This window comes from Neoarthrinium moseri (genome assembly GCF_022829205.1).
Source record: "Neoarthrinium moseri strain CBS 164.80 chromosome Unknown scaffold138_Wmoseri_CBS_16480, whole genome shotgun sequence".
NCBI lineage: Eukaryota > Fungi > Ascomycota > Sordariomycetes > Amphisphaeriales > Apiosporaceae > Neoarthrinium > Neoarthrinium moseri.
In genome coordinates, this window is record NW_026055252.1 from 14,102 (window position 1) to 32,174 (window position 18,073).

The following is an 18,073-nucleotide window of genomic DNA, read 5'->3' on the forward strand; positions in this document are numbered from 1 at the left end:
CAATGATGAGGAATGATCCGATCGGAGAGAATTGTTCTCTTCCAAGTCCAGGCCAAAGGAGCAACTTGACCGCTTCGGGGTACTACTACGACTTTCGGGAGGAAACAGCTGAATATTGGAAGTGATGATGGAATTGGAGACGAAGATAAGGGGGCTGCCTGGGCTTTATAGGTTGCATCCCTGGGTGGCATACTTGAATTGCATTGTTTGTGTAGATAATGCGTCGGGGCCCTTTGGTGACACCTTTGTCTGCTTGTGAGTCCATAAGATTTGACGTTGTGCACGTGAGCAGAGCGGCCTTCATAGACAGCCGGCGCTTTGTGTACTTTAGCTTCCACAAGAAAATACCGCTTTATTAAGTAAACACCGGTCGGGCCGTTGCGATTGAATTCCCGATTTGGAGCCATCCCCTGATTGTCCTTATATGCTATCTCCCAACAATGCGCCTGCGACAAATACACGCCGAGTCCGCAAGCGCCGGTCTGATGGATTCGATACAGATACACACTCCCATATTACAGCTTTTGCCCGAGGTTGATATGCACAGCTTTCTCTTGGGTGTAGGCGGCAAGGCCAGCCTCGCCCAACTCCCGGCCGATACCGCTTTGCTTAACACCGCCGAAAGGTACGCGGAAATCCGAGTCGTTTGAAGAGTTGACCCAGACCATGCCACTCTGGATCTTGGCGGCCGCTCGATGGGCACGCTCGATGTCCGACGTGAAGACGGAAGCGCCCAGGCCGTACGTAGTGTCGTTGGCCATTTGGATCGCCTCGGCCTCTGTCTTGAAGGACGCGATGCTCGCAAATGGGCCGAAGATCTCTTCACGATAGATCTTCATTGAGCTGGTGACCTTGGTGAAGACGGTGGGCTCGATGAAGTACCCTTTACCCTGCCCGACTCCCGTATGTGGCACACCGCCGGCTGCGAGGGTTGCCCCCTCGGACTTTGCCGTCTCGATGTAGCTGAGGATCTTGTCGTACTGCGCCTTGGTGATCTGGGGGCCCTGGAACGTGGTCTCCTCAAATGGATCACCGACCTTGTTGGAGGTCTTGACGAGCTCGTTGAACGCCTCAACAAACTTGTCATGAATGCCTTCCTGGACCAAGATCCGAGAGGTTGCCGTACAGACCTGGCCGGAGTTGAACATGATACCAAGATGCGCCCACTTGGCAGCCTGCTCGACATCAGCGTCGTCGAACACCACAATCGGCGACTTTCCACCCGTCTCCAGCGTGATATTCTTCATGTTGATAGAGGCCGTTTTCATGAGGAGCTTGCCAGTGGCGGTAGAACCGGTGAAGGCAATCTTGTCCACGTCAAGGTGGCTCGCCAGGGCGTGACCGGCGTCTTTGCCGTATCCGTTCACGATATTGATCACACCGGGGGGGAAGCCAGCCTTCGGGATGAGGCTCGCCAGGTATAGAATGGAAAGGGGGGTTTGCTCGGCCGGCTTGAGGACCAGGGTATTTCCCCCAGCCAAGGCAGGTCCCAGCTTCCAGGCTGCCATGGCTAGAGGAAAGTTCCACGGAATAATCTGGCCACATACACCGATGGGCTGCCGAAGGGTGTAGGCAAACTTCTGGGGCGTAGTTGGGATGGTTTGGCCAAAGATCTTATCGGCCCAGCCGGCATAGTAACGAAGGCAGGAGATGACTTCGCCAAGGTCACTTTCCAATGCGACGCTGTAGGGCTTTCCGTTGTCCCAGGTCTCGAGGGTGGCCAATATCTCCTTGTCGGCCTCGACCAGGTCGGCCAGCTTGTTCATCAGAATTCCTCTGTCGGTGCCTGGTAGATCGCTCCAGGACTCATGGTTGAGTGCCGCGCGGGCGGCCTTGACCGCCTTGTCAACATCTTCGGCCGAGGCGGCTTCTACCTCACATATGACCTGTTCATTCCTAGGTTGGTAGGAGGTGTCAGTGCCCATCGCGTCGGTTGGATGAAAGACGCAGGGCGCGCCCAGACTTACGAAGGGTTGATGCTCGCAATCTTGTCGCCGGATGATGCCTTGACGAATTCGTTGTTGATGAAGAGCCCGGTGGGAAGAGTGATCTTCTTCCCATTGGGGGCCGTCAGGTCCACCGAGAGGCCGGCCATGGTCGAGGTTGACGAGAGATGGCGGATGCTTGACAAGGACGAGGGCGTCGACGGCGGCAGAACAGGTGTTGGAACAGCACGGGAGACGGTGGGCCTCGGGACTGGAGCTAGAGTCTGAATACAGCGTGGCCGCGAGCTGACAGGAGCTCGGCGGGCGTCTCGGAGGCCTTTATGTAGGGCACCACCAGTCACTCGGGCGCATGCGGGGATGGCGGGGAACCGTGATGACGGACATGGTGAACCACGAGCCAGGATGCAGGGCGGGGAAAGAGAGGGCCGTCTCATCACGGCTGGCTCACTGAGAAGGCAAGCAAGCAAGGTAGGCACTCGCTCAGTTAGGTTCCGGCTAGCATTGGCGACTTACGGGCACTTCTACACGTGGCAAGCTTCGCAGCATGGGGGCTTCGAGATACGCCTCCAGCTATCGGCAGTGTGGTGCATCTCGCATGTCATGGCCAGTAGGGGAAAGGCATGGGCTATCCCCTTTCGCCGGGGTGGGGCTTTTCTTGGAGATAACCGCATCGAATTGCCCCATTGAGCCCGTGCGCGCGACTTACAGCGCCGCAACTCCTTCCCGTCCACCCATGTGTGTTTGGAGCTACTCCGTGCCTCGGAGGCTTGCTTATCTTTCTCGTGCCAGACACGACGAGTGTTGTCATTCTCGATCGCATCTAGCTCGTGGCGGGTTCTGCCTCTGCCCTTGTTCTTCTTCCTCGGAAAGCCTACTCGCCGTTGTTCTGTTCTGCATCGAGGCCAAGGGTCCAATACGGCAGAGAAGCGCAAGTACTAGTTTTGGCCTCACTTGCATCCACGGGCTTCAGATGGTCATGATTATCTGGCGTTGGGTATTTTTGGTGGAACGACTCAGGTTGGTACATTGATCTTACGCAACTCGGTGATAAGCTTGGGGTCTTGGCGCTTCACCCGTACATTGGCATATTCGGCGGTGTTTAGGACACCGAGGGAGCCTACACCTCCCTACTATGCCGCCTATTGGTTCACCGGCTTCGTTGTCCTTCGGAAACATGACTTCTTCCCGAGACGGTTACATTGCCGGCGATGGACAAAACTTTGGGGCTATTCGCAGCAAGCCTAAGCGGGTGTATTTAACTATTCCCAGCCGGATTGGAAATGCGCAACCACCCATGACCTCTTATAGTAGGGCGACTAAGCCACCTGGACCGGTAGGCGTGATGACAGAACTGACCACTGCAATTTAAGGATTCACGAGATGCAATAGTCAGGGTCGGATTTAAACCACCATTTCAATCTCACTTGGTAACGCCGTTGCAGTCTGGCCCCAGCACGACACATTCCTAGCAGTCCAGTCTCGCTTTCACTCTGTGGAAAGCTAGAATTGCGTATCTAAGCATCAGGAAAACAGAACACCAACATTACCACAGCCCACTTTGTATTCCTAGGCATTATGCTCCGTACTTGTTTACGTCGGCTAGACAGTTTTGTCTCTGGTGAGTGCAAGCTCAACGATACAAGTGGAGGCCGACCACCAACGAGGTTGCGGCACGGCATACAGCAATACTTATCCCAGTACTTATTAAGTACAGTATAGTACCAGTCTTTGCTGCCCACTGCAATGGTAACGCTGTGATGGATATGTGGGGGCTTGCAAACAAGAAGCTGCTCGTACACGTAGGCCAGGGGAATGAGATCTTACGACTGCAGAAGATGCTAGCCCGCTGCCCCGCGGTGCATTATTTAATAGTCCTCCAACGATGTATAGCCGGACTTCTACGATGGGTGTATCGCGTCCGCTAAGATCAGGACCCTTGCCCTCTTACTTGTTGGGTCTGTACTGTGCTTCGGACTCCTAGGTTGATCCCATGAGGCAATCAGCCCCATTCTACATAGAACGTACACCCTCAACCCAGGAATGTCGCCATGACACAACCCATCCCGACAAGGCACCGCCAACATAAATCCGACTTATCTTGTAGAGGGAGCTTACCTGCCGACTACTCTGGTAGTTTATCTCGGACAACCAAGGTAACATATAGTCAAACACCCTTTGTTGATTGCCGACTCACCATGACCCAACATCTCACAGGGAGGAGAGTCTGACATTATAGCTGGTGCCGAGCAGGACGTCACCGAGGCAAGGCTGCAGTCCATGCAGAACAACTTCCGTCCCAAGGAGGAAATCAACTGGTCCTTTGGGCAAAGGCAATCGCTATTGCATTCGCTAAATCTGACGTGGCAGGAACCCCTTATCACAAGCAGTCACTATTCAAAACCTCAAACCTCTGGAACAATATACACTCTCGGAAAAAAAAAAAAAAAAAAGAAGCGTTGGACATCGTAGCCCTGTGGTATTTTGCCAGCCTTGCGTCACGTGACCCGCTAATTCCCTTCGCCGAAGGTAATACCTCCTTGCTGGTGAGTCAAAACCTGCAATACCCCAGATTACGGAAAGGGTCATGGGAGAAGTCACGGTGTCCATTCGAGCCATCCATGCGGCAGACACGTATCCCCTTCGACATGTCGTTCTATGGCCTGACCGACCCGCGGAATACGTGCAGCTACCGGACGACGCATCCGGACAGCATTTCGGCGCCTTTGTCAGCGGCGAGCTCGTGAGCGTCATTTCACTGTTTCCAGACGGTGAGAGCGCCCGCTTCCGCAAATTCGCAACGGCTGCGCCATGGCAAGGCAAGGGAGTTGGGTCGGCACTGCTACAGCATACGATTGCAGCGGCCAGACAGACTGGTGCTGGCTCAATCTGGTGTGATGCACGGAGCTCGGCACTCCCATTCTACCAGCGATTTGGGATGCAAGCAGAGGGTGATACCTTCTACAAAGGGGAAGTGCCATATCTCCTTATGCGCAGAGCATTATAGCCATGCCTATACATTTGGAGCCTGGTGTGTTTTCGCTAGCTATTATCGCTACCTCGCAGCAGTCCTATGCTTGACGCAGCTTTCGCCACCTGCTCAGCACCCGTCGTATCATGAGGATATAGCCTAGAAGATCAAAATATTAGATGTCGACCAGCAACCTTCAGAGTCGAGTCTTGGCGTGGTTTACTGTATGATCGATTGTGAGCTGGCCGACGAGGGCGACACGTATGCAGTACTACAGCTGTAACGAGCATTCACAGCAACATAGTCACTCTGTCTGCTGCCTTTGTCTGCAGACTCGTGTTAACCAATCGACTCTATCCTAGGCAACCTTATCGGGCCAGGGTCTCCTAAGGCAATGTGCTCCAAACGGCCCCTAGCTTGCATTAGACTTCCCAAGGTTTACACGGTAGAGTAGTTCTCGACGGAATACTATACTGCGAAGCCTAAAGCAGCCTCTGAAATGCATTTCGTTTGTTCAGGTATGCCACTCGGGTGCAGGTTCTGCTAGTTATTCCCGCCATCCCTTTTCCACCAGCCCCTCCCTCTGCCATGTCCTTGCCTCCAGTGCCACGGACGCCAATCGTCTTCGCCATCGAAATCATGATCATCGTCATCATCATTCCATCTCCAATCATTGTCGTCCTCCTCCTCGTCATCATCATCGCTGTCATCGTCATTATCATCGTCGTCATCTGAATCACCATCATCGGGGTCCCCAGGCCACCAAGGGTCAGTAGTTGTTGTCGATGTCGGTCGACTTGGCCCGCCCGGAATCCAGGATGATACCTTCGTGGTGGTCGTTGTGGTAATGGCTGTGGTGGGCTTTCTTGTGGAAGTCGAGCCAGTGGTTGTCGGTCTTGTGCTCGTTGATGTCTGTGAGGTGCTGGTCGAGGACTTTGAGCCAGACCCGGGTGGCTTCGTGCTTGTAGATATCCTAGAGGTTGTGGGCAGAGGAGTTGGGGGTCTAGTTCCTGTTCTTGTTGTCGGGGTATTCCAAGGTGGTGTAGGCCTGCTTGTGCCGCTGGGTCTCGGAACTGTCCTTGTAGGTCTCGTCGGACCCGTTGGTATGGGGGTTCGTGATCGGGTCGTTGTCGGTCGGTTGGGACCACTTGGTCCGGGCTTGCCTGTTGGTAGGGTAGGCTTTGGCAATGAAGATGTCGGGAGCCTAGTGCCACTGCGCGTTGTCCTTGATCGGCCGGTGGTGGGAGGCAATGGTCTTCCTGTTGGCAATGGGATGATTGGTCCCGTTGGAGGGATAGGGGGCGTAGGCCGACCCTTACCGGTGGGCAGCGAAAGCGTTGGGATGGGAATTGTCAGGCTTCTCGACGTTGATCGAGAGGCTGTCGGTCTACTAGATCCAGTAGGAGCCGGTCTCCGCGTAGTAGGGATTTGCGGCGCCGTCGGTCGAATATTGACTGTAGTCGTGTTGAGGAAGAGCGGCTTGAGGGATCGAGGTAACGCGCCTCCGCGGATCCTTGGCACAAGACCTTTCACCCCCTTCGGTCCAAAGGTTGATCCTATCTCACCGCTCTTGACCTGCGAGAAGGTGACCTGAACCCAAGGGGACTTCTCCTTGATGGATTGGGCTGAGCCCTCGTTTGCTGCACATGGACCTCGACCGGTGCCAGGCTGAGTCTTGACATCAGCATCTGTAGGAAAAGTTCCATCCAACCACTTCATTGCGCTTCCAGCATCGTCCCAAATGCTGAATACGAGGACCATTCCTCGGCGGAGTGCTTCCCCCATGCCTCTCAGCCCACCTTGATTCGCGAACGCGTTGACACCGCCGAATACCTGCTTCTCCTTCGCACAAAAGGCGTCCGTAAGTGAATTTTCCCTGTTAAAGCCAGCAGCAGACACTACCGCGTTATCAATAATTCGGCCATCTTGGACATACAATCGTCTAATCTCCTTCAGGTCGCCTTGGTCAGTTCCATTCGTTGTTAGGAACTGAGTCACCACGGTGAAGGGTCGCGTCGTGTCGACGGTGGCATTTGGTTGATAGAATCTTGTCTGTCCAAGCCGATAGGGGTTGAAATCACAGCCGTCCTTGTCACAGACGCTAGCATACTTGTTGCCAGTCCCACAGGCAGCACCACTGCACTTGTAGACCTGTGTGATGTTGCAGGGGTGGGGTGTCAGAGCTTGCGCTTTTGAATTCGCCTCCCACAGGTCCATCTCATTACAGCAAGCACCATGCTTTTCTATGTTTGCCTGGGCGGACAATATCAGCGGGCAGTCCCAGTCCAAGCCGGGGTTCACGAACCTCGCCGTTGATGAATGCAGGTGTAGGGCACTGGGCGTCGCAATAGCCTGTTCCATAGGAGGCACCAGCGGGATTCAGGTCGCTTCTCCCGCCGTCGGCTAGCATCTCACTGAAATATAGAGCACCGTTGGTGCCGCAGGGAAGCTTGCTCACGTCGACCGTGAAGCTTATTTCCTTGTTCAACATCGAGAAGGTCTCGTACTCTGAGTGTTCGTTGAGCAGGTAGACGCGCGGAGAGGACATCTTTGTGACGCCATTCTCGTCGGTGAAGAGTTTAAGGGTGAGCGACCTGTCGGACGCGTCGATGCCGTAGCTCGTATAATTGACGCCCTCGAGGGCGCAGTTTGCAGAGCACGTCTTCGCGTCGGGACACAGAGCGGTATCCAGCCCGTCGGGCTTACAGTTGTCGTAGCCGTTGACGGTGTGAGTCCAACGATAATCAGAATCTAGTACAATGGAGGTGTTTTGAGCGGTGCAGCCGGCCTCAACGGTGCATCTCTCACTCCGGAATGGTGGGTGCACCTCGGCAGTGAGCTTGCCAATTTGCTGGGCCAGACAAGAGGTGGCCAACCCGACGAGCAAGAGAGACAGCGCCATTGCGGTCTCACAAGAGAGAACTAGACGATGAAGAAAAAAAATGAAAGTGTGGTTGGCAGTCCTCGCCCGCAGGGGGGAGTGTCCGAGAGGAAGGCGCTTTTGCTATATACTTCCCCTGCCAAGGTCATGTTTTGTGGCCACCGATCATATACCAATGCAGCATCAGGGCACACGAGAGTCAATGGTTGGAGTCCAGGTATATGGTGGCTGAGTATGGGTAGACAGCCTGGTACAGCCCAAAGTGATATCCCGGGTGGCTCGTTGCATTGCCTGAATGCGGGCCAGCGAGCTGTAGAACAGCACTGTGGGTTACATTATAGTAGTATTGGACGGATGGATGGGTTCGAGACTGTCTTTACCCATGACGGTGGAGTTGATCATTCCCTGATTCACTATAGTATTCAACTGGCTGGGGCAGGACCATAGTAGGGCCAGGAATTGGGTGTTAGCGGCTATAGAGACCAGTCCAATCTGCACCAATGGGCTGCCAGACGGATAAACGAGGACAGCCATTCTTCATATATGAAGAGTGCGGCTCGAAAGAGCAGAGGTGCATAACCGGGGAACCCGGCTGTGGGTGTAGATGGGCGTTGCGACAGATGAAAGACCAAACCTGGCGGCGCCATATAGAGCTATAAGTAACCCGGTTGCCATTCTTGATGGCACAGCGACGGTGGCGACGAAGAAGAATAGCAAAGGGCAAGAATACGGCTGGCATGGATCCCTGCTTGGGTAAATTAGGTGAATGTCCCTAGGTTACTTGGAGACGCACATAAATGACTACGTATAGACAGACAGTCTGGCTCGTCTCGATCGTGGCGAGGCGGCAGATCCTCGGGCGGGGAAGGGACGCAAATCGCCAGCGGTGGCGGCCTGGGCCTGGGCCTGGGCCTGGGCCTGGGGAGTAAGTAATTAATCAACTTAGGTGCCTGACAGACGCCGGCGTAGACTCACTTGACTAAAACCAACCCCGAGGCTGAGCATCACTAGGTGCATTGGATGGCCTCACGTCACTCGCTACCCAGGTACCCGAAGTCAAGCCATGGTCAGTCGGGTATTCTCATCCGTCTCGCGCGTGGTAGATAGAGAATTTCAGGATCCCCAAAGTTGTGCACAAGTCGAAAGAACAAGACATGTCGGCAACACAGCTCTCCAGGCTGCTTCCCCTGCCCGAAGAGGAGCTGAAGCAGGTTCTGGACTATGCGGCCACCTTGTCCAAACCAGAAGCTGTTGAGCACTTCGGGAACCTGCTCGGTGACTCACCAGACGCCATCGACTTTATATCGTCGTTCAACTCACGGCGGCAGGCGCCCAGGGACTCGGGAACAGCACAGTCGCAGCCGCAGTCGTCCCGGCCGGACCATGGCGCCGTCCCAAAGCACGCCCGCGCGCCCAAGAAGAAAAAGGCGCCGCTGCATACTCCACCGCCGCGTGCAGTCGCTGACCTGGGGCCTGCACCGGGCACGGCTTACAGCAAGAAGGACATCCAGGGTGACTACATCTCGCGCAGGCCAAGCCCAGCCTCGGGGTCCAGCGGCTTTGCGTCGCCTGCCCTGTCGAGACCATCATCCAAGCCCGCAAACCCTCCACCCCAGAAGCTTCCCCCCTCGGCCGCCGGCCAGCTGATCTCGGATGGCCCCAAGCCGAAGCCAAGGTCTACACCGGCGTCCCGGTCGTCGACGCCGGCCCCCAAAGCAAAAGTCAACATATCTGGTGGCACTGCTATGCACGGGGCCTCCACTGCCTTGTCCGACCTCGATGCTGCCATTCGGACCCTGGAGATGACGACAAACCCCACCAGAGACACAGATGATGCCGCAAGACGGTGCAACTGCGTTGCCGCACGGCATCCTCTGCTTGCCGCCGCGCCCAACTGCTTGAGCTGTGGAAAGGTCATCTGCGTCAAGGAGGGCCTCGGACCCTGCACATATTGTGGAACCCCACTACTGAGTGCCGCCGAGGTCCAGTCCATGATACACGAGCTCAAGCAGGAGCGCGGCCGTGAGAGGATGGCAGCCGACAAGGTGGCGCACAAAAAGGCAGCAGTGTCTCGCACTCCTGCACCCTTTACAAAGCCCCGGGAAACGGACGACAACCTTGGCGGTGCCGAGGCCAAGGCACTAGAGCACCGCGACAAACTCCTCGGCTTCCAGGCCCAGAATGCTAGACGCACAACCGTGAGAGATGAGGCCTCTGACTTTGACGTTAGCGGCGCCGTGGCAGGCACGGGCGGCAACATATGGGCAAGTCCCGAAGAGAGGGCCCGTGAGCTGAAACGGCAGCAGAAGATCATGCGAGAGATGGAATGGAATGCGAAGCCGGACTACGAGAAGCGGAGACAGGTGGTGAGTATCGATGTTGTGGGCGGCAAGGTCGTCCGTAAGATGGCCGCCATTGAGCGGCCTGAAAGCCCGGATGACGAGATCGAGGCTTCGCCAGCACCAGTCCTGAAGGAGACCAATGGCAACAGGGGTTCTGGTGCTGGGGCTTTCTCCCAGAATCCCCTGTTGGGTGGGCTTATCAAGCCTGTCTTTGATGCAAAGGGGAAGGGTGCCGAGCTGGAAGGTCGCAAGGACCGCAAGACTAGATGGCGGAAAGTGCAAGACGACCAAGACAACAACGAGAGCGTTATTCTAGACGGAGGTGCATACGGTGGACCGTCTGCCACTGCGTCATTACCTGCAGGGGACGAGCCGGCATGCGGTTAGACAAACGATCCATACGTGACCCAAATCAAAGCCAAATATCAGTGAATACTGTTGCATCTTGCTTACATCAAACCGGCCAGCTCTTGACTGCCCAGTCTAGCCGTGCGTCTCGCGTGCGGAGTGAGTATCACGACAGCTCAGTCATATGATAGATGAAAGCTTGAACCGTATGACAGCGTCCCATGAAATACATGTTGGGGTTATTGCAGATATATCATCACATGCCCGATAAGCATTATTTGGTTGCCTGCTAGAGGGCTTTCCTGGATGTAGTGTGGCACAGATTCGTTTCACGCAGGCTGCGGGTGGGTACAGCACAGGTTTGCTTATTCGCGTGTATTTCACCCCAGACGACTCCTCGGTGCCCCCAACCCGCAGTTTGAGAGCCTGGCTCATTTGACCCAAAGCCTCTTACCAACCAATTGTGGGGACGTTAGAACTCAAAGGCAAAAAGTGTGCACAGTTCAGCCATAATATACGGAGCCCCTGGCCGAGAGAAGCCCTCGTGACTTTTTGGCCACGTCGATGGAGAAACGCTTATCGCTCTGGCCAAATAACAAGCGCCCACGTTCAGGGTGTCCGACAGCCCACGTAGACTATATGATCAGTCGTGGGCCTCTGTGGATTCGTTGATATTGGAAAATAGGGAAAGGGGTATGGGCGTCGGACGTTGAGGCGCGGACATGCCACCAGACAGGAATTATCTCGATGGCCAGGCAAGCGGAGACATATGAGGGGTTGGGAGGATCGCCGTCTTCTTTCAATCATCGTGGGATTAAGTCTACCAAGTTCATCGTGCTGTGCCGAGGACACATACATACCAAGGCCTCTATAGGCGGAATATCCGTCCCCAGGCGAGAGGAATGCATACTTTGGGGTAACCCACCACCTTTGCTTCAAGGATGAATGGGAAGTCTTCGGCATATTATTGGTTAAGTTAATTATTGTTAAGTCAGCATTTGTCATTACTGCCAATGAGAAAGATGCCCTGGCCAGTATATTTAGCTACGCTCGTCTTTGATAGCCAAGGCGCCGGCTGCTGTAGGCCCCTCTCCCCCCCTTCTCCCCTCCAAAAAAAGACATTCATCCATATCTTACGTCACCGCTCCCTTCCTGGAACCAGTCATCAGATGCCAGAGACTCCTCTGCCGCTGCGTAGTTGATGATGGTGCTCTTCATGGTCGTATACTCGTTGAATGCGTCGACGCCGTTCTCGCTCCCAACACCGCTTGATGATTTACCCCCGCCCCAAGGACTACTAGGGTCATTGCGGTGATGTGTATTTACCCACACAATCCCAGCTTCGATCTGCTCTGTCACGCGGAAAGCCTGTGCCAAGTCTTTGGTCCATACCGCCGCACCCAGTCCGAACTCGCTGTCGTTGGCCAACGAGATTGCCTGCTCCTCTGTGTCGAAGCCAACAACTACAATCACCGGTCCGAAAGCCTCTTCGCGCCATATTTTGGTCTCCAAGATGCTGTCGCCCTGGGTAGAGACGAGCACGGTCGGACTGAAGAAATATCCCTTGGAGAAGTCGGTGCCATCCAACTGGCTTTGGCCCGCCATTCTGCTCCCCCCCGTTAGTGCTTGGGCTTTGCAACTGGTGATTGCCTCGTCAACCAAAGCTTCAACTCCTCTCAGCTGCTTTGAAGATATCAGAGGGCCCATCATGGACTTTGGATTGGTCGGAGATCCCATCCGCCTTGTGATCGATTCAGCCTTCATTTTGAGCCTTTCCAGCAACGCCGGAAGAACTTGATTTGCCACAATTATACGTGTACTTGCAACACAAGTCTGCCCACTGGCAACAAAAGAACCGAAGGCGATCCCATTAACAGCCACATCGAGGTCGGCTTGCTCGAAAACGACAAGGGGCGCCTTGCCGCCCAGTTCAGCGGTAAACCTGGCCAGATTGCCCCCAACGATAGAGCCAATTGCTCGGCCAGCGACCGTACCTCCTGTGACATCGACTTTTCGCACGAGAGGGTGTTGCACAAGCGCACGGCCCGTTGTTGCACCATAACCCGGGAGTACATTGAACACGCCATCTGGCAAGCCTGCCTCCTTCAGAAGCTTCCCAAGCAGTATGGTTGTCAAGGGGGTGAGCTCGCTCGGTTTGACGATCACGCTGTTTCCAGCTGCCAGGGCCGGGGCAAGTTTCTTGACCGCGATTAGTAGCGGGTGGTTGAATGGGGTGATCTGAACGACAACTCCAAGCGGCACCCGATCAACCCAGTTGTGTAGCTTCCCCATGGTAGGCAGAACCGCTCTCTCCTCGGTTCGGAGGAAGGCTGCGTAGTATTTGAACCATCTCACAAGCGACGGGACCTGGGCGTTCATTTCGCGGATGGCCCGCCCCGTCTGGAGTACCTCGAGCGGGATGAGCTCGGAGAAGTTGGCCGTGAGCAACCCAGCAGCACGGTCCAAGACATCTGCTCGAAATGACCTCGTGGCCTTCGCCCAGACCCCGGACTTGTAAGCTTTATGTGCAAGCTGAACAGTTTCATCGACGTCTTCTACGCTCGCAGCATGGCAGCTCCAGAGCAGGTTAGTAAACAAATGACAGCAGCGGTGAGGCTCTGCTCACGTGGCAAATATCTCGCCTGTCGCCGGATTCTCAACGGGTACCCTGCTCCAAGGTCAGTCGACTATGCCTGAACATCGGGTTGCGCGCCCACCTACAGCTCCGCTTTCCCGGGTCGCTCTTGGCCAGCGACCCACATGCTATAAGTTTGGACCATCCTCGAGGCAGCAAGCAAGCGAGTGTTGATAACAATTGAAATTGGTGAAGAATTGAGAGAGGACGTCGACCGTCTCGGGTCCAGTGAGAAATGTGTTTATTTGGTGGCACACGGGAGCGATATCGACATAATTGGAGTTCCGCCTGCGCCTAAGCGGCTCCGGCCATGGCCGGTCGGAAACCGTCGGTGGTTCCAGAGCGGACTATACTGCTAGCATCCGGTCGCAATACCAAAACCCAGGTACTCGATTGCGTTTATACACAATGTCAATGCCAGTAGTTAGAATAACCGGACTCTACTCGTCGCCCAAAAGTGCAAGGCTCCGCATACACAAGCGCCAAAGTAGAGTAATGGAAGTCTCCAGGCCTTCTGCATCGTGCCAAGGGTCAATTGCTTCCGTTGCTTCGTGAAGCCGGTAGTATCATCCATCTGCTCGGACGATGGGCAAGCGAACTGTATAGACGCCTGTCAAGCCCAAGGCATATAAGAAATAGCCGAGTGTCGAGTATTCAAAATTGTTTATACAAAGAAAACATGTGCGGCGATCTGCTGGCATAACGATATACTAATATTCCTTATCTATGCGAAGGGAATAATGTGCACGGACCACTGCCAATCACTGGATGGTCTCGACTTGCCTGTGATGGGCAATGACGTCGAGTGGAAGCCAGGTTAATCTCCTGCATCAGACGGCGTAAATCCAGCCCTCGAGCTCAGTTAATCTGTTTCCGACCAATACGAAATGGTTGATAGTATCAATGATAGGCCGTCGACCTACACGTCGTTCTTTCAAGAATCGCTCGAGACTGTTCCGAGGGCAATCTCGGAGGTCTTGGAATCGTACTCCCATGTGCCAAAGGACGCACAGGTCAAGCATATCGTGAAAGTGCGCAACGCCGCGTACAAGCGCTGCCCATATCCATGTATAGGAAATATGCGCTTTTTGGACTTTGATCTCTCTGCTCATCCCCTGTACCAGGAGTATGTCCTCGAGCCACTGAAGAGGCCGAAGCAAGACGGGGAAGCGGAACCTCTGTTTCTAGATCTCGGGTCTTGCTTCGGCCAAGACCTACGCAAGCTCGTGTACGACGGGGCACCGGTGGAGCGGCTGTGGGCAAGCGATATTGACCAATACCTGATTGACATGGGATTCGAGTTGTTCAACGACGAAGACAGACTGCCAAAGGAGCGTTTTCTGTGTCCAGGAGACCTGCTCTCGGATTCGCCCGAGGATCGGCTTAACGTGCTGGATGGCAAGGTGACGATTCTACACATGACTGCAGTTTTCCACCTTTTCACGTACGAGGACCAGAAAAAGGTCGTTGATCGCTGCCTGCGTCTCCTGAGGAAGGACTCCGGTGGTCCCGTTTTGCTGCTGGGAATGCAAGTGGGCAGCGTGATCGCCGGGCCATTCCTGCGAGAGAATATGACGCAGGAGTTCAGTCACAAGTATCGCCACAACGTAGAGAGCTGGAAGCAGCTATGGAATGGAGTGGCCCAAGGGGACGAGTGGAAGGAGCGGATCAGGATCTTGGAAGTAAAGTCAACGTTGTTGGAGAGAAATACAAAACCCAAAGGCAGTGGTGAGAATCCAAATGCTGGGGACGGTCAGATGAGGCGCCATATCTTCGAGGTCCGGGTTACGTTCCACTGATGGATTACCCAGCTGAGTATCGCGAGAATCTATACTGTCGCCAGAGAAGTTTGAGAGTGCAACATCCTTTACCTATGCAACGAGGAAAATCGGGAGAACATAGAGTGTAAATCGTGTAGTGGCGCTTTCCTAGAGTTGAATATGAAGCAACCGACCGCATGATGCAACAAACCAGTCTTCGCTTACGCGTAGCCAAATTATGCAGAAAATCTTGTAACTGACTCCCGAGGTCGAGTATGATGGGCTAGTTTGCGCGCGTTGTATGTACCTTGTCCTCACTCACTAATTTGCACTCTAGTGGAGAGGTGGAGGTTTGCAATCCACTCTTCAGTGGGCTGCAAGCCCTAGTTTGTGTGCGACATATGCATCAATAAGTCGCGGTGTTTCCAACAACCAATCATCGGTCCTTTGGCCCAATGGCAAGGCGTCTGACTACGATGGTTTCCATGCGATCAATCAGGAGATTCTGGGTTCGACCCCCAGGAGGACCTTTCTTTTTCTCCCCATGCTCACCTTGGGTCAAGGGTAAGCCGGCGAGTTTTGTTGCCTCTCTCCCTCACATATTCCATGCGTATATGTTCGAAAGTTAAGGAGATAGACAGACGCTCGCCTTGTCTAGCCGGGTTTTTGTTACCCCCCACCTCCTCGTCTCTCTCCGTCTATTCTGCCAATTGTGTATCACAACAAGGCTCAATGCTAGGTTCCGCCTCTCCATGTAACTTTGATGTCATGTAAGAGGCCGACACTGCGGGCATTTCGCGAATGATCACCCATTCATTACCTAAGTATTTCTCTAGACAGTCCAAATGTCCTCTCTGGCCAGACTGAGGTCGGCGTCTTAGGGTCGGCCACCGCTCGACAAGAGAGGACTTGACCCCCATGCCTGGTTCTGCAGACTTTTGTTCGAAATCTACTTCAGGTCTTGAAATGAGACGAGAACTCAACTGTCCAAAGGGGTATTTGAGATCAACAGAGATCGACAGCGCAGTCGCCGAAATCGTTCGTAGCAATCGTTTGTTAATTTCGTACCGACGTCATCCTTCTCTAATCCGAGCCCTCATATCTCGTACGGGGTATCGTCCGTGAAAATGAGATGTGGTTTCCTTCTCGCCATGTCCAGGATAGTCTCGGCAAAGACACCGTTTGCCCAAGCAAACCAGCTTCTCGTGTATGCACTCACACTGTTGACATCGACGCTCTCGTGGACCAGCCCGAGCTTGGCGGATTTCAGGACCAGGTCAATGCACTCGGCTATCTCGGTGTCGTTGTCTGTCGTCTGCGCCTGAACGAGTAGACTCATAGGCCAGGCGTTGTCCAGGCCGATATGCGGGCCTGTAAGAGTGCATCATTAGCGGCTGGCGTTGGAAGAGGCGTTTTCCCACGTCCGACTTACCTCCAATTCCATGGAACTCCCTTCCAGTCAAGTAGTAAGGGTTCGATTCCTTTGACAGTAGCATCTTCCGGGTGTTTTGGTACGTCCTGTCGTCGGGGCCAACGAAACCCATGATGGGGAGGGCGAGAAGGGACGGGTAGTTGGCATCGTCCATCAGAATGGACGACCCGTAGCCGTCAACCTCGTAGGCAAAGACGTCGCCGAACTTCTTGTGGTGAACGACGCCATGCTCCCAGACGCCCCTGGTGATGGTCTTGCTCCATTTGCTCACGGTCTGCGCCAGGTCGTCCTTATCGGCCGCCTTCAGCATGGCGGCAGTTCGCCTGAGCTCGACGGCCATCATGGCGTTGGCGGGGATGAAGTAGCCGAGGATGGTGGCGTCGTCGCTGGGTCTGAATGCAGACCTGACCAGGCCGGTGCCGTGGTTGAGCGGGTTGCCGACGCCGCGCAGGTTCAGCGTCTCGGTGCCGGTGTCGGTAGTGCGCTGGAAGGTGTAGTCGTTCCGCCAATACCTGCCGGTGTCGGGATCAAACGTCGGCTGGGACTGCTGGTCCAGGACGTTCAGCAGGGTGTGCAAGGCAATGTACCAGCGCGTGTTCAGGTGCTTGGTGGAGCCCGTGTGCTCCCAGAAGTCGTTGCCGAGGGCGAGGAAGTGGGCAAGCGAGTCGAGCTCGTACTTGCACTCGAACACCGAGGAGGGCTCGTAGGCCGGGTGGACGACGTCGCTCTGGCCGTTGTTGCTGACGGGCAGGCCGCTGATGGGGGGCGGCTGGAAGGCATTGCAGTAGGGCGACTCGATGACGTACTCGGCCTGGGTGTTGACGGCGCCGAGGATGAGGTTGAAGACGGCCGGGTCCTTCTTGGCGAGGGGTTGGTAGGGGGAGAGCTGGTTCGTCGAGTCCCGAAGCCACTCGGCAATGATATCTCCTAGGGGAGGGGTCGGGTTTGTCAGTGAGGGGCCGTGTCTTTCGGGGGTGTAAGGCGCAATGGCATGCAGGGCATGGAAGGGTAGGGCAGGGCAGGGCAGGGCAGGGGAGAGGTGTCGTACCGGTGATGATGAACGAGTGGGGGCCTTCCCACTTGCCGCCGTCGTGCTGCTGGCTCTTGCTGCCCTTCTTGTCGGGCGGGGAGGACCCAGCGGTGTGGAACTTGACAGTCGTGTCCGTGGTAGACTGCGGCGGCCGGTTAGCAGCGACTTTCCGGGAGGGGGGACTCGACTCGACTCGACTCACGGGAAAGGCGTTCTCAAAGAGGCGCGCAAGGTCCGGGTCCTTCATGCGCGAGGTCACGTCTTCAATGACCTTCTCGATGGCATCCGAGTGGAAGGTCCGGCATCGGGGGTTGGGCCGCTGGAAGGGGAGGGCGAGGGGGCCATCGCTCAAAGGGCGGCTGTCGAGCGGCGCGGCGTCAGCTCTGGGAATATATACATATATATACGTATATACCTATACCTAGGCGTACATGTATACACGCAGATGTGTATATGTTGGTACACGACATGTAAAGAGACGACCTACTGGGGATAGCTCGAGTACTGGGTGTAGTCGGGACAGGCCTCGGCGTACTCCAAGTTGCTGAGAGGTTGCTGCTCAGCGGCGCCGTACTGCTGAGCAGCGACGGCGTGGACCAGCAGCAACAGCAGGCCGACGGGCGCCGTCAGGGCAGAGAAGCAGGCCGCCATTGCGTCGGGCTGCGAGTACTCGCTCGGAGGATGGGGGATGGGGGAGGGAGAAGAAGAAGAAGAAGGAGAGAGAGAGAAGG

At 55.1% G+C, this 18,073-nt stretch overlaps 7 protein-coding genes across 7 annotated transcripts; 3 read left to right on the plus strand and 4 right to left on the minus strand.

The window, feature by feature from the left end:
- Nucleotides 1-515: 515 nt before the first annotated feature.
- On the minus strand, nucleotides 516-2,380 carry JN550_013770 (uncharacterized protein; the record flags this gene model as incomplete). Its single annotated transcript, XM_049312394.1, has 2 exons — nucleotides 516-1,896; nucleotides 1,968-2,380. 2 exons carry the CDS (start codon nucleotides 2,378-2,380, stop codon nucleotides 516-518), a joined length of 1,794 nt encoding a protein of 597 aa, XP_049164258.1.
- A 2,150-nt stretch (nucleotides 2,381-4,530) lies between these two features.
- Nucleotides 4,531-4,950, plus strand: JN550_013771 (uncharacterized protein; the record flags this gene model as incomplete). The annotated part of the gene is made up of 1 exon (XM_049312395.1): nucleotides 4,531-4,950. One exon carries the CDS (start codon nucleotides 4,531-4,533, stop codon nucleotides 4,948-4,950), a length of 420 nt encoding a protein of 139 aa, XP_049164259.1.
- Nucleotides 4,951-5,917: 967 nt separating this feature from the next.
- Nucleotides 5,918-7,816, minus strand: JN550_013772 (uncharacterized protein; the record flags this gene model as incomplete). The annotated part of the gene is made up of 3 exons (XM_049312396.1): nucleotides 5,918-6,093; nucleotides 6,234-7,167; nucleotides 7,220-7,816. The coding sequence occupies 3 exons, from the start codon at nucleotides 7,814-7,816 to the stop codon at nucleotides 5,918-5,920; spliced, it is 1,707 nt and encodes a 568-aa protein (XP_049164260.1).
- Nucleotides 7,817-8,949: 1,133 nt separating this feature from the next.
- On the plus strand, nucleotides 8,950-10,524 carry JN550_013773 (uncharacterized protein; the record flags this gene model as incomplete). The annotated part of the gene is made up of 1 exon (XM_049312397.1): nucleotides 8,950-10,524. The coding sequence occupies one exon, from the start codon at nucleotides 8,950-8,952 to the stop codon at nucleotides 10,522-10,524; it is 1,575 nt and encodes a 524-aa protein (XP_049164261.1).
- A 1,083-nt stretch (nucleotides 10,525-11,607) lies between these two features.
- Nucleotides 11,608-13,247, minus strand: JN550_013774 (uncharacterized protein; the record flags this gene model as incomplete). Its single annotated transcript, XM_049312398.1, has 3 exons — nucleotides 11,608-13,060; nucleotides 13,112-13,153; nucleotides 13,207-13,247. The coding sequence occupies 3 exons, from the start codon at nucleotides 13,245-13,247 to the stop codon at nucleotides 11,608-11,610; spliced, it is 1,536 nt and encodes a 511-aa protein (XP_049164262.1).
- Nucleotides 13,248-14,007: 760 nt separating this feature from the next.
- On the plus strand, nucleotides 14,008-14,919 carry JN550_013775 (uncharacterized protein; the record flags this gene model as incomplete). Its single annotated transcript, XM_049312399.1, has 1 exon — nucleotides 14,008-14,919. One exon carries the CDS (start codon nucleotides 14,008-14,010, stop codon nucleotides 14,917-14,919), a length of 912 nt encoding a protein of 303 aa, XP_049164263.1.
- A 1,057-nt stretch (nucleotides 14,920-15,976) lies between these two features.
- Nucleotides 15,977-17,993, minus strand: JN550_013776 (uncharacterized protein; the record flags this gene model as incomplete). The annotated part of the gene is made up of 6 exons (XM_049312401.1): nucleotides 15,977-16,251; nucleotides 16,313-16,716; nucleotides 16,825-17,239; nucleotides 17,361-17,484; nucleotides 17,545-17,725; nucleotides 17,830-17,993. The coding sequence occupies 6 exons, from the start codon at nucleotides 17,991-17,993 to the stop codon at nucleotides 15,977-15,979; spliced, it is 1,563 nt and encodes a 520-aa protein (XP_049164264.1).
- Nucleotides 17,994-18,073: the final 80 nt, after the last annotated feature.